Below are 14,880 nucleotides of genomic sequence, written 5' to 3' on the forward strand. Positions count from 1 at the left end.
ATCTCTGAACTTGCTGGATGTGCTCCAAAGAGGGACCTTGTAGAACTGCATGCTGGTCCCTGATTTCTAATGGTCAAAGGTTTCTTAACCATGGGCACTTGAAGATGGGTGGATTTCAACTCCCAGATTTCTCCAGCCAGCATGTTGAAAGTCCCCTGGTCAGTCAAAGTTTCTCTGCTGTGGGGCACAGTCAATACTCCCTGACTTCCCGCCTCTTTTCTGCTGTCCCTCTTCAGCCCTTAAACCAGGGGTCCCCAAACTTGGCCGCTTTTAAGACTTGTGGACTTCAACTCCCAGAATTCTCCAGCCAGCTGCATCTGTTTCTTTTCCTCCTATCCCCCAAAGAAGAGAGATTGCAGAGGAAGGGATGACAAGAGAGTAAGCTCTGCTGGCTGGAGAATTCTGGGAGTTGGAGTCCATAAGTCTTAAAGTTGCCAAGTTTGGAGACCTCTGCCATCAAACCTTCACCTGGTCTTTGTGAACAGCTGCCAAATCGGCTAACAGTCTGCCTTAGCCAACCTTCCCCAACCCTGGCACCTTCTGAATACGGAGAAGGTTGTCTTTGATTGTTGCCACATCTTCTTGGCTGTCTCATGCTAACCCGCCCTTCTTTGGACTGGGAAGGCACCCGCAGAAAAACCCCTGGATGGAATCTCTTGACATGTTGGTAGTAAAAGCTGAGAAGGACCTGAGAAGAAGAGTCAACTGAGAAGGGGAACCCCAGAGGGGTGCTGAAACTGAGCGTGGGTGACTTCGGCTCATCCATCCTGGAATGAGCGGGCCACTTAACCCATCCTTAAAATCTTTTGAGCATTCTAGATTTGGACCTCCAAAGTCATTTCGTTCCATCGAAGTGCGTGAGAAGATCTCTGAAAGACAGCTATGTGGCTTCTTCTGAAGAACTTCCAGGAAGCCAAGCAGCTTTCATCAATAGATTTCTCCTAGATTAAGGTTGCTGTTTAGTAGCAACCCTCTGGATTTATGACCAACTTTTACATTTGTCCATGTCTTGCTGTGCCAAAGGTGCTTCTCCCCCTCCCAAGAAACAACTGGGCTTTCTGGTTTTTTCTTGGAAGACATTTCACTTCTCATCCAAGAAGCTTCTTCAGCTCTGCCCGGGTTGGTGAGGAATGGAAGGATTGATACTCCTTGCAGACAGCTGGTCATTTGCATCCTTTTAGAGGGTCACTGGGGCCACTTGGAGGTTTGTCTGTATCCTCAGGGTCACACCTGAGTGGTGCAAATGGGTGTGGAGCCTTCTTGGGACTGTTGAACGGACTGTGTTATAGATTGGAGGTAGATGATGTCATATCCCTACACATCTATTGGAGTATATATCCTTCCATTATAAATCCTTTCCTTTCCCCACCATCCAGTCAGAGCTGAAGAAGCTTCTTGGATGAGAAGCGAAACATCTTCAAAGAGAAACCAGAAAGTCCAGTTGCCTCCTGAAAAGGAGACACCCATCACCTGGAATGACGGAGAATCTCTACAGACTTTTAGCTACGCGATTTGAGATAAAACGCCCTTTGAATGGTGTGGGAGTAGGAACGGATTTCCAAAAAAAATTGCAGACTACATGAAGCATTTGCACACTCGGGTAACCCTCAGGACACAGATAAACCTCCAAGTGGCCTCAGGGACCCTCTACAAGGATGCAAATGACCAGCTGCCTGCAAGGAGCATAAATCCTTCCCTTCCCCACCATTCAGAGCTGAAGAAGCATCTTGGATGAGAATTGAAATGTCTTCCGAGAAAATAGCAGAAACTCCAGTTAAGCTCTTGAAAAAAGCACCTTTGGGACAACCAACCATGACCTGGAATGACAGAGAACCTCCCTAGACATGTCTTCTTGTACTTTTGTCTGTTAAAGGTACAGTACATTATATTTCACCATCTGGCTTTTTTCTGGTGTGCTTCCCGCAGCTGCTGGAGTGGATTCAGCGGACCATCCCTTGGCTGGAGAACCGGGTTCCCCAGAAGACCATGCAAGAGATGCAGCAGAAGCTGGAGGACTTCCGGGACTACAGGCGCGTCCACAAACCCCCCAAGGTGCAGGAGAAGTGCCAGTTGGAGATCAACTTCAATACCTTACAGACCAAATTGCGACTTAGCAACCGGCCAGCCTTCATGCCCTCCGAAGGAAGAATGGTATCGGTGAGTAGGACACACCTCTCCCTACGCTGTCTTTCTTCACTTCCGGGTTTGCGTAGTTTACCGTGTGGGTAGTCCTCAACTTAAACGACCACGATTATGAAACCCACATTTCTGTTGCTAAGAGAGACAGCCAATCAAGTGAATTTTGCTTTGTTTTACGACCGTTCCTGCCACAGTTGTTAAGTGAATCGCTGTGGCCGTTAAGTTAGTAAGGAGGTTGTTTTAAGTGAATCTGGCTTCCCTGTGGACTTTGCTCATCAGAAGGTCGCAAAAGGGGACGCTCTGGGATCTCCGGAATGCTGCGACCGTCATAAATACGAGTCAGTTGCCAAGCGTCTGAATCTTGGTCATGTGACCACAGGGATGCTACAGCGGTCGTAAGGGTGAAAAACTGCCCCAAGTCACTTTTTTTCCAGTGCCGTTGTAACTTCTAACGGTCACTGAATGAACTGTTGTAAATCCGGAACTGGATTCTCTAGGTCAAGGGTAGGCAACCCACGGCTCTAGAGCCGCATGTGGCTCTTTCATCCCTCTGCTGCAGCTCCCTGTCACCAGTTGGTAAAAGGGAAAACAATGGCGTGGGGGAAGCGGACTTCTGGTCGGCAGAGGAAAAAAATTGTTGCGCTAGGAGGAGACTCTATGGTGGGAAAACTGGACTTCCGGTCGGCTCCGGAATTGAAAAAGGGGGGGGGGTGTCCCCGGTTAGGACCTTCATGGCTCTGGGAGTGTTTAAGGTTGCTGACCTCGTGCTCTAGGTCAATGTTTCTCAACCTTGGCTGCTTTTAAGGTGCGTGGACTTCAACTCCCAGAATTCCCCAGCCAGCAATTCTGGGAGTTGAAGTCCCCACACCTGAAAAGCGTCCTTAAAAGTTCAGAAACACTGATTTAAAATAAAAAGATAACCTCCCAAATTCAGATTAATAAAAAAGATTAACTTGGCAAATTAATAATAACGGACCTTAAGCGTGACCTCTTTAAGCAGGCAAGAGAGGGGGGCCCCTCACGGAATCCTTAAAATGGGGGATCCACATTAAACCATCTTGCTGTTAAGAGTTTTTTGTGGGGGGGTGGATTGTGCTTTATTTTACTTGCCCCACCTTACCATACCCCTCCCCAACCCTCCCCCAGGATATCAACAACGGTTGGCAGCGCTTGGAACAGGCCGAGAAAGGTTTCGAAGAATGGCAGCTGAATGAAATCCGGAGGCTGGAACGACTGGATCATTTGGCTCTGAAGTTCAGGCAGAAGGCGTCCATCCACGAAGCCTGGACCGAAGGTGAGGACCCAATGACCTCGGGGGTCCTCGGTTTCCGACCGCCCTGGGAAGCAGGATTTCCATGGCTAGGCCAGGGTTGTTCAGCGAGTTGGCAGCCAATTTAAAAATAAAAATAATGGCCTTTTGGGCCAGTCTGGTTTTAAACGAACCACTGCAACCACTGTTAAAGGAATTGCATCGTTCAGGGAATATGGAGGATCCAGATTGTCTTGGGGGCTGTGTTGGTGTCGGCGGCGTGTCGTAGATGCCCGTTTCTCTCACACACCAGGATGAGTCTCCTGCAAAACAGCCACGCGTCTTTTTTCCCCGTATCTCTTTGAGTAGGGGGTCTCCAACTTTGGCAACTTTAAGACTTGTGGACCCGTGGTGGGATTCAATCTTTTTGTTAACTACTGGTTCTGTGGGCGTGGCTTGGGGGGCATGGCAGGGGAAGGATATACTGCAAAATCCCCCTTCCCTCCCCCACCCCACTCACCTGCTTTCCAGCTCCGTTCTCCTGGGCAGGGCAACCAAAGGAGACCCAGCCGATCAGCTGGGACTCAATGGGAGGCAGAGAAGAGGTGGGGTTGGCGGGACCAGTCCGAGGTGCTATTGGCCGGTTCTCTGAAAAATTTCTGCTACCGGTTCTCTAGAACTGGCCAGAACCGGCTGAAGACGACTTCTGCTTCGTTGGGTGTGACTTCCGATAAATATGGGGTTCTTCTTCCCCATCATTGGAGGAAGGAAACTGACCCAAGAAAACCACCTACGGTAGAGGTCTCCAACCTTGGCAACTTTAAGACTTGTGGACTTCAATTCCCAGAATCCCAACCGTGTCAATTTTAAGACATGAGGAATTCTGGGAATTGAAGTCCACAAATCTTAAACGTTGCCAAGACCTCTGTCTTTGACTATCGTAGGTCATGGGAGCAGCATCGAACCTGCCAAAAGACCAGCTGCATGTCGTGTTGTATTTAAAAAATAATAATAATAATTCCATAATCTGTCCCACTCCACCCCCAAAAATTGTGGTTCTCAGAAGCCTGTGGTGAGGGTGGCCTTGTTTATTTAGCCTGTCTTAAGGATGTGAAATTTAGTGGGGGTAGCAGGTGGACCCATAACTCTTGCCTGGCAGAGAGTCAAGCTAATGAGACAACAGCTGGTTTCCCCCCCCCCCCCAGGCTCTAACATCTGCGCTGGCCTGTCACTCTCAGGCAGAACGATGTTGTGATTGGCTACTGGGACTCTTCCTCAACTGGGCTGATTTCTGGGAGTTGAAGTCCTCACGCCTTCAAGTCGTCAAGGTGGAGAAACATGGATGTGGGTAGAGCAGGGGTCAGCAACCTTAAACACTCAAAGAGCCCACAAATGTCCTAACTGGAAAACCCCTCGTTCAATTCTGGAGCCGACCGGAAATCCAGTCCCCCCACCATAGAGTCTCCCTCCTAGCGCAATGTCCTTTTTCCTCTGCTAACTGGAAGTCCGGTCCCCCCACCATAGAGTCTCCTCTAGTGTGGCGTCCTTTTTCCTCTGCTGACTGGAAGTCTGGTCCCCCCACCATAGAGTCTCCTCCTAGCGCAGCGTCCTTTTTCCTCTGCTAACTGGAAGTCCGGTCCCCCACCATAGAGTCTCCTAGTGTGGCGTCCTTTTTCCTCTGCTGACTGGAAGTCTGCCCCCCCACCATAGAGTCTCCCTCCTAGCGCAGCAGACTCGTTTTTCCTCTGCTGACTGGAAGTCCGGTCCCCCCACCATAGAGTCTCCTTCTAGTGTGGCGTCCTTTTACCGACCTGCGACAGGGATCCTCCGCAGAAAGAGCCACATGCGGCTCCAGAGCCTTGGGTTGCCGACCCCTGGGGTAGACCTGAAGTGTGGCTGTGGGTTGGCTCCTTGCATTTGCCACGACCAGAAGTTCAGATCCGTAGACTTCTGTGCTTTGTGCAAGAAGGCATCTTGGCATTCCAGTCTCATTCAGGTTTTCAGGGTCTTCTCTTCAAGAAGATCCCCAAGGATCTGGAGCGGGGGTGGGCCTCTGAGTGGAGGGATTTCATGAGAGAGATGGGACAGGCCCAAACTCCCATCTTCTCCTGGCTTCCTCTTGCTTGGGCGTTGCCTTCTTACTGAGAGAATCTCCTGGACTGACGTTTCTCAAACTTAAAACAGGTGGACTTCCATTCCCAGAATTCCCCAACCAGCAAAGCTTCCAGTCAGCAGAGGAAAAAGGAGGCTGCTCTAGGAGGAGACTCTGTGGTCCACACATCTTAAAGAGGCCAACTTAGTAGACCTTAACTGTGACTGGAGTTGCTCCGGAATATCTCCCCTAACCAGGTGTCCAGAGAGTTTGGTACTTTGCTTGTGTTAAATGAGGCATTAGCTAGAGCTGGAGTGGACTTCTGATTGACCCACGCTCCTGTCCTGTCCACGTGAAAGATTCCCACGCCTGGCTACCTACCTCTTCCTTGGGTGGTCTTCCTCTGACCAGTGGCATCCCTTGGACAAAAAGGAGACTTTGGGGGTGGCGGTGCTACTTTGCAATGCCTCCCACAAATCCGAGGAAGTTCTCCAGAAGTCTGCAGGCCCAAGAAACTCCTTGGCTTGGCTGTCCACGAGAAGCCACCCAGCCTCTCCCTGAAAGTAGCGGTGGTGTCAGCGACCACTCCAGGACCCAGAACACGTCCGAGTTGTTTGCCTCCTTTTGTCCCCAGCCCTATTCTTAGCACAGCCCAGGGTGGAGGAGGAAAAGGTTATCACAGCTTCCTTGCAGCTTCCTGTTGGACTGCTGTTTTAGTGAGAAACCCGTTTCTTGAACAACAAGAGAGAGCTGTGGCCTCCTCCACCCTCCGTGGCTTCATCCATCAAACTGGGGAGCTGCCATGGAAGTCAGAAGGTATCTTGGAGCCGTTCTGGGGGAGAGGGAAGATTGGGGGGGGGGGGGAATCTCCTTTTGAGGCTGATATTTTTCAAATCCTGCCTGGACTGCAGATGGCAATGGACAAGCGGCACTGAGGAGGGCCTTGGCTCTGCCTTTTAACGGCATCCCGGATGGCACCACAGCTGGATTCATGCTCCTTTCTGGGTTTCTTCGTGTGCTTGGAACCATGTTGACGAATTTGGCAGAGGGGAAAAATGGAGGGCAGGCCAGCAGTTGCCTGTTTCAGGTGGCTCAGATTAATAACGCTCTCTTTTAGAGCAGTGTTTCTCAACCTTGGAAGTTTTTAAGATGGGTGGACTTCAACTCCCACAATCCTCCAGCCCAGCAAACCAATATTACTTAACGTGTCAATTTTAAGATGGGTGGACTGCAACTCCCAGAATCCCCCAGACACCAAAACCAATATTAATTAACCATGTCAATTTTAAGATGGGTGGACTTCAACTCCCAGAATCCTCCAGCCCAGCAAACCGATATTTCTTAACCTTGGCCATTTTAAGATGGGTGGACTTCAACTCCCAGAATCCTCCAGCCCAGCAAACCGATATTTCTTAACCTTGGCAATTTTAAGATGGGTGGACTTCAACTCCCAGAATCCCCCAGCCAGCATAATTTAAAGTGCCACGGTTGAGAAACATGGCCTTAAAGTTTAAAGTTCCCAAGCTTCCTCATCTGTCTGGGCTTGGTCCGTAGAGGGGCGTCTAGGTTTCCACACGAACTCGTGCGGCACTTCCAGAAACCACAATTCACCCCCTTGCTGTAGAATAACATCACAGTTTGATAACTGTACCTGATAAAGGGTTTTCCTGCTATGTGGGATGTTCGTGGTTCAGGGACCCAAACCCCAGCCTCTCTTGGGGCGGCACGGAGGGATCCCTCGTCTAAAGTTGCATGCAGCCAGACAGAGACGGCGGTGTGTGTGTGTCTCTCCCCCACACACACACACACCAGAGGGGTTTTTTGCTTGTCTGGATCGCTCCTGGCTGGCAGCCAAGGCCAGATTTTCCAAGCTGAGCCAGCGTGTCCCGGAGAACAGCTGATTGGAACAGCGTGTTTTCCAGCATCCCGTAGCTCCGCGACCCAAATAGTTTTTCAATTAGTGGAGAAACCCCAGCGATGTGGAGGTGGGGGGGGATTGTAAAGGGGGGGGGGCTTGGCCCTCAGCTTGGCCCTCAGCTGAGGCTAGGAGAAGAGGTGGGGGGGGGGGGCGCAGAGAGGGGAGTTATGTCAGCAGCAAGCAAATCTCAACCAACAGGGGAGCCGAGGCCCACGGAGTAGAGTAGAGCTGGAATAGGAATAGGAGAGAAAGAATAGGAATGGAACAGAACAGAACAGAACAGAACAGAACAGAGGTCCTATTATGGCAACTTTAAGGCTTGTGGACTTCAACTCCCAGGGAAGGGAAAATGGGACCTGGGCATGTGCACCCTGAGAGGAGCTTTAAGGCTCTGCCGGGACACCCCGAATCAGCTGCCCTGGTAGAAAAGGGGGGACAGCTCCCATTTTGGCCTCTGCTTCCCTGTTGACTTGGTGGCTAGCGTTCTTGGTCCGAAAGGATGTGCGCTGGTCCCTGTTTCTCTTCCTGACCCTCCTCCGTTTTGGGCTCCCCAGGGAAGGAGGCCATGCTGAAGCAGAAGGACTACGAGACGGCCACCCTGTCCGACATCAAAGCCCTGATCAGGAAGCACGAAGCGTTCGAGAGTGACCTGGCGGCTCACCAAGACCGGGTGGAGCAGATCGCGGCCATCGCTCAGGAGCTCAAGTATGCAAGACCTCACCGTATCGTATCATTCTCCTGGACCTCTGTCTCTCTGTCTCTCTCTCTGTCTCTGTCTCTCTCTCTCTCTCTCTCTCTCTCTCTCTCTCTTTTTTTGGGGGGGAGGGGGATATGCAGTGGTCCATTCTCTAGATAGATAGTTGTTGGCAGCAATTCAAAGGAGAGAAAGGTGGGTGCTTATCTTGAGGGACTGTTTGGGACTCATTACGGCCTGGGAATGCACATAATTCCCAGCATTGAAATAAAACAAGAGTTGTTTGGATTAAGCGTGTACTTAATTACGGTTTAGCCTTAGTCAGAACAGTTTCTTAGAGTGAGGATAAAAACCCCTAATCTGTTATTCACGGTGGGGAGTTTTTGCCGAACATCAGAAATAAACGACATTATTTTATATATATATATATATTTGCAAAAAAATATTGTAAATATTGTAAATTGCAGTCAGTTGTCTAGCAGCTGAAATGTGGCCACATGACCTGGGGGGCAGCCCTTGGAAGTTTGGAAAGTGGGTAGGGGAAGGGGGTATGTCATAACTCTAAGCCATTGGTAACTCTAAGCCTAATTTGAGGACTAGCAGATGAGGTGCCAGATTGATGGACTATGTACCATCCAGTCCAGATTTATTCTGAATGACTACCTGGATCAGGGGTGGGGAATCATGGCCCTTTGATAACTGGTGGACTTCAACTCCCAGAATTCCTGCGCCAGGGTAAAGGGGTCATAGTTCCTCACCCCACCCCACCCTCCTCTTCCTCCTCCTCCTCCTCCTCCTCCTCCTCCTCCTCCTCCTCCTCCTCCTCCTCCTCCTCGCCTTTCTCAACAGATGGGCTTCTCAAAGGATTAACCCCAATCCTGCTAATAATGTAAATTATCCCCTGTCGTTAAAACCCGCCTGTTTCAAATCGCGGATGGCAAATGCTGGTGCATCATGGGGAGGAAGCTTTTTATAGTAATACTATAAAAAAGCTGTTACAGTAAATTTGAGCTCCACTTTGGGGACCCTTCCTCCTGCTCCTCCGCCTCCTCCTAGCACAGATGATGCTGCCTAGTTTGCAATGAAATGTCTGTAAGAAAACAATCACGCTAAGAGAGCACCAGTCCTCCTCCTCCTCCCTCCTCCTCCTCCTCCTCCTCCTCCTCCTCCTCCTCCTCCTCCTAGCACAAATGATGTTACCTAGTTTGGTAATGAAATGTCTGCAAGAAAACAATCACGCTCAGAGAGCACCAGTCTTCCTCCTCCTCTCCTCCACAAACTCCTTCTGATTCCTCCTGAACCAGGCCTCTAAACCGGGCTGCAAAAATTCCTTGTTCCGGAGCAGCACTCGAAGCTGTAAAATTCCCCTGCATCCTGTTTAAAAAACAAAAACAAAACAGCCTTGGCAACCTCCGAGCCTTTTAAAAGGCTCCCCTGCCAGCCTCTCTCTCTCTCTCTCTGTGTGTGTGTGTCTGTGTCTGTGTCTGTGTGTGTGATTTGGACTGGCTTGCAGCAAGACACAAAGAGATTTTGTTGTAAGTTGTAAGGTATTTTTGGCAAGATCAAAATAGCAGCCCTCCTCCCCCTTCCTTTGCAGTCTCTCCCCCTCCCCTCAAAAAAATATATCTGTCTTTTTAAGATCCTTTTCCAAACTGCCTCCTTGACTCCCCCCCTCTCTGAAGTCAGCTAGGATCCCCTCTCTTTCTGGCAATAGAATCTCCTCCAAGGGTGTTTTCTCCCCTTACCCTTATTACACAGTACCCCCATTGTTCTCCAGCCCTCCCTCCCTCCCTCCCTCCCTCCCTCAATGTGTTACCCGAATGCGGTCCTTGTAAGAGTTTAGAGCAAACTCCTCCTCACACACACCCCTTACTCCTGCCCCCCACCCCCACCCCGGATAAACTCACACGCCATAAGTATACACGCAGGCCACAGGCTGAGCCTGCCTTGAATTTTGTAGGGGTGGGGGGTGGGGTGTTGTTTCCCTAATTTTCGGGGGCCGAGAGGGGCCAAGGAGTTGGAAAACTTGATGTGTGTGTGGCCTGTAGCATGACTTCATACCACAACCTTCTGCCTCTTTACACAAACACACTTTACAGCACACTCAACCCAGGATGCTGCTTGCCAACATTTTGAAAACGGGGGGGGGAGAAATCCCCAATCCTTTATCTGGCATCGGAGAAACGGAGGCTGGTCGCTGTTCTTGGGGGGGGGGCAGAGGCTTTGTTTCCAGCCAGGTCCCCCTTTTCTTGAATTTCTCATGTTCCCTGGGTCTCTCTCTCTCTCTCTCTCACACACACACACACACACACACACTCTCCAGATTCTCCCCCAGCTGTTTGGTTTGGCCAGTCCTTAAAGCAACATGCCATGTTTGAGCGGCTGGCTTGTCTCCCCCGGGCACTGCATTCCAAAGGGCCCAGGCGGCCTTGGAGTGACCTCCTGCGGCCAAACCCGGGAACTGCAAACCTCGGAGAAAGCCGTAGACAACCAGACATGTATGTCCACGTGCCTTTATTTCCAGGTAGTCCTCAACTTAACGGCCGTAATGGAGCCATTGCAGTTGTCAAATGGGTCAGGTTAGGGGGTTTTAGGACCCGTTTAAGGCGGCGGTTAAGGAAATCATTGATAAGATCATCTTTGCTGTCACTTTTTACTGTAAGCACCACACTGTCCCACATTAAAAATGAAATTTGGTTGCCTGCTCTCAAAAGGAAGTATATACCTACCCATACCCATATATAACATACACATGGGAGAGAGGGAGAGAGGGAGAGAGAGAGGGAGGCAGGCAGGCAGGCAGGCAATGTATCTATCAACCTTTCTATCATCTCTATCATTCATCCATCCATCCATCCCATAGATATGTGGGGTTTCTCTAGCAGTGGTGGCTCTTCTGGCCCAAAGGACCCATCCATAGATTTCCACTGCTCTCCTCTCCTCTCCTCTGCCTTCTGTGCATCTGCGCGTCAGGCACTGGGCCCAGCTGTTCCTCCTCTTCCTCAGCCACCTCCAGACCTGAGAGCTGTTGACTCTTCATCTGAGGGCTGACGGGCGGCCCAGGCTCCGCCGCTGTCTCCCTCTCTGACAGCTCCATTCCCTCTTCCCCCTCGGAGCTCTCAGGTTGCCTTGATGCTGACCCTGACTTCCCGCGCCTCCTGCTCCTCCTCTGATTCGGCCGCTGGAGGGGCCGGCGGCCGACAGGCCACAACCGGTGACCCTGTAGAGAGGCGATTAGGGTCCCACAAGAGAACTGTTTCCTGGTTACGTGCCCCGCCTATCAACGTCCTCCCTTTTCTCTGCCCCACAGCGAGCTGGATTATTACGACTCCCCCAGTGTCAACGCCCGGTGCCAAAAGATCTGTGACCAGTGGGACTCCCTGGGGTCCTTGACCCACACGCGGAGGGAAGCGCTGGAGGTGAGGAGAAGATGGCCCTGCCGCGGGAGGAGGCGAGCGAGTGAGCACGGTGTCAGGAGACCTAACCCTTTTTTTTTTGCCTGTTTCTCTTTCCTAAGAAAACAGAGAAGCAGTTGGAGACCATCGACCAGCTGCATCTGGAATACGCCAAGCGAGCTGCGCCCTTCAATAACTGGATGGAAAGTGCAATGGAGGACCTCCAGGACATGTTCATTGTCCATACCATAGAGGAGATAGAGGTACCCAGGCTGTCCACCGAGTTTTCCTAGCCTCTCTATGGTAGAAGAATCTGGAAATATCTACCTGGGCTTCAGCTGAGAGAGAGAGGGAGGGAGATAAGTGGGGCTTAAGGGAGATTAGCCAACATGTCTGCTGTCTGATCCAATTGTGTCATCCATCCCACTTAGTTTTAATTAGCAAAGAAAGACTCCTGGCTCATTCCTTTTTCCAAGAGTATTAGAATACTTCCCTGAGAACCAGGCGGTTACAGATTAGAGAAGGGAGAATCCATTGCCTTGGCGGGAAAACGATGCAATTAACTTTCCCTTTTCCCCCTGGCCATCCCGTTTGTTCCCAGTCAATGTCCAATTAAAAGTTTCTTAGGTCGGTTTAGAAACAGACCCTGTGTTTTCACCTTTCCTTTTGCTGACCTGATTGGTGATCCTCGATTGATTCAGCCTGTATCGGCTGCATTCCTGCTGCAACTGTTAAGCGGTTCTTGGCTGTCTGCCCAGAGCTATTAACTGAAGGGAGAGAAAGGGGGGTGGAAAAACACCTCTCTTGCACTTTATTTTTAGCCGGTTCTCTGAACTGCATCAACAATTAACGGTTCAGGCGAACTGGTGAGAACCAGCTGGATCCCACCTGTGATCCTCATGGTCTGCTTCAACCCCCCCCCAACCACCCACATGCCAATCTCTCCCCTCCCGCCATTGCAAATGTCAGGCTGGCAAGATGCAATGCGAAGCAAGTAAATGGCAGGCGTGACGCAATGAATTCCCAGCCTAGTTTCTTAAAATTAAAAATCTTCTTTAATTTTTCCCCCTGGGGGCCTAGTTTTGAAGGAGAACGTGCAAAGGTTGAAAATGATGTGTTAAAATCAGTTAGTTTGTGTTACACTCTTACTGTGCTACGTGGCTACAAGGGGGCTGGAGGAAGGCTGGGTTTTTTTTAAATAAATACATATACTGGATATAAAAACGTAAAGGCCCTAAGTATAGGAGCATCAGGTTCTTGAAAATTAAAAAGATTACAGAACTAGAAAAATGCCAAGTAGAAAGTGAAGTCCTTCAATGAGGGGCCAGACTTTTGATAGTTTTTAACAAGAAGTAAGAGAACCTTCAGCGACTTACGAGTGCGAACTCTAGCTCCAGATGGACATTTTTCTAGCTGGCTTCCGTCCCATCCCAGAATTTCCGGGAGGGAAAAAAAATCCCACCAGGATTCCAGATGGGATTCATATTTCCCCTCGCGCTCTGTCCCGCTGCAAATGGAAGAAATCTGGGAGACATCTGGGATTCCCACCCAGACAAATGATGGCCGCAGGGGTTGAACCCGGGGGCGCTATTCGCGTCTTTCTGGGTGTGAGGCTGTGCTGAAACGATCTGGTTCCTTTCCAGGGCTTGATTGCTGCCCACGATCAGTTCAAATCCACATTGCCTGATGCTGACAGAGAAAGAGAAGCCATCCTGGGCATCCAAAGCGAAGCGCAGAAGATCGCAGACTACAACAACATAAAACTCTCTGGGAACAATCCTTACACTTCGGTCACACCTCAGATCATCAACTCCAAGTGGGAAAGGGTGGGTGCTCCCTGCGCTTCCCGGACTGTCCGGTGTGCATGCTCAGTGGGCGGAGCTGAAGGCAGAGCCTGCCCGCCTTGGGTTGCAACCCGAGGTCTCTCTGAGCCCGGGGGTGGGGGAAGCTCAGGAGCGTCGCCTTCAACGATGACTCTCTTCCTTTGGGTCCAACAGGTCCAGCAACTGGTACCCAAGCGGGACAGCGCCCTTCAGGATGAGCAGAGCAAGCAGCAGTCCAATGAACGCTTGCGCCGACAGTTCGCCAGCCAAGCCAACATCGTGGGGCCTTGGATCCAGACCAAGATGGAGGTGAGAATTGCTTTGCCCAGGAAATCTGGCAAGAGAAGCCAGTTGTCAGGATTCCGGCAGTTACTCCGATTAAATCATGAACCTCGAGCCACACTCCCAAAACTAAAAAAGATTTATTTGAAGCTATCATTCTACGTCTGGCATTTATCTGGGCGTAGCCAACTCTGAGATGCGTAATTCACTGTCACCCTTGATCCTGCTTTTCCCCCCTCACCGAAAAACCGTCCATAGCCAAGAGTCATCAATCTCCAATTAGATTTTTGTGCGGCAGAAGCTTCAGTCATCTAATCAGTCTTTGAAGAAAATATGAATGGAATGTACTTTCGATTCCACACTGCCGCCTGCTCTTTGAAACTCCCCCCCCTTCTTTCTGTTGTCAACTATAAAACATGTATACAAAATGTTTTATGAGTTGACACCAGTGTTTCTATGCCTATTTTAGAGTTGCCATGAATGGGGAGGGGGGGGATTTGAAGGAGCAGTGCGGCAGTTTAAAACCGAAAGTGCATTCCATTCTTATCTTGCAAAGATTGTATCTAAGCTACCAGTATTTCTGCCTCAAAAATCTCTTAATTGGAGAATGTGATTGATGACTTTCAGCTATGAACGTGTTTGTTGGAGAATATGAATTATGATGCACCCAAAGGGGTGGAGGGGAAACCAGGGTCAAGGGTGACAGTGAACTACATGTCTCAGAATTGGCTTCAAACAGGTCATGCCAACACATTCACTCCTCACAAATTCTTAGTAGTTTTTGAAGCTTGGCTCGAGGCTCATGATTAATTAGGGAAACTGCCGGAATCCTGACAACTGGATTGCCAACCCAACGAAGGGCACCGGTGGTTAAGACGGCAGGGCCCGTGGGTCTCTCTTTTTTACATGAGCCTTCCAAGTGATGTGTCAACCCAATCCCATTGGCCTTCCCTTGACCAGGAGATTGGGCGCATCTCCATTGAGATGAACGGCACCCTGGAGGACCAACTCAACCACCTCAAGCAATACGAGCTGAACATTGTCGAATACAAACCCAACATCGACGTCTTGGAACAGCAGCACCAACTTATCCAGGAGGCCCTGATCTTCGACAACAAGCACACCAACTACACCATGGAGGTGAGGACACAGCCAAGTGTGTGTGGGAGGTCATCTATGGGGAAGGTGGATGGGTCACCTTGGTGAAGGTCGGTAAGAGGAGGAACTTCCCATGAGAGTCCGGGTCCTCACAACAGCTTTTATCCTGCACATCGTCCGGACTAAGGCT

At 50.3% G+C, this 14,880-nt stretch overlaps 1 protein-coding gene across 6 annotated transcripts in view; it reads left to right on the top strand.

Moving 5' to 3' along the window:
* The window catches only part of ACTN4 (actinin alpha 4), a 94,967-nt gene that overhangs the window by 73,636 nt on the left and 6,451 nt on the right, over nucleotides 1-14,880 (top strand). For all 6 annotated transcript variants that reach the window (XM_087971212.1, XM_087971216.1, XM_087971214.1 and 3 more), the window contains exons 10-17: nucleotides 1,927-2,157; nucleotides 3,286-3,433; nucleotides 7,953-8,103; nucleotides 11,403-11,511; nucleotides 11,610-11,750; nucleotides 13,131-13,313; nucleotides 13,485-13,619; nucleotides 14,553-14,732. In XM_087971212.1, coding sequence (XP_087827338.1) covers nucleotides 1,927-2,157; nucleotides 3,286-3,433; nucleotides 7,953-8,103; nucleotides 11,403-11,511; nucleotides 11,610-11,750; nucleotides 13,131-13,313; nucleotides 13,485-13,619; nucleotides 14,553-14,732 — 1,278 coding nt within the window. The remainder of the gene's footprint in view (nucleotides 1-1,926; nucleotides 2,158-3,285; nucleotides 3,434-7,952; nucleotides 8,104-11,402; nucleotides 11,512-11,609; nucleotides 11,751-13,130; nucleotides 13,314-13,484; nucleotides 13,620-14,552; nucleotides 14,733-14,880) is intronic.

The sequence above is a fragment of the Notechis scutatus genome, chromosome 8 (genome assembly GCF_049901735.1).
Source record: "Notechis scutatus isolate UNSWTSFEM ecotype Mainland chromosome 8, rNotScu1.2, whole genome shotgun sequence".
Classification (NCBI taxonomy): domain Eukaryota; kingdom Metazoa; phylum Chordata; class Lepidosauria; order Squamata; family Elapidae; genus Notechis; species Notechis scutatus.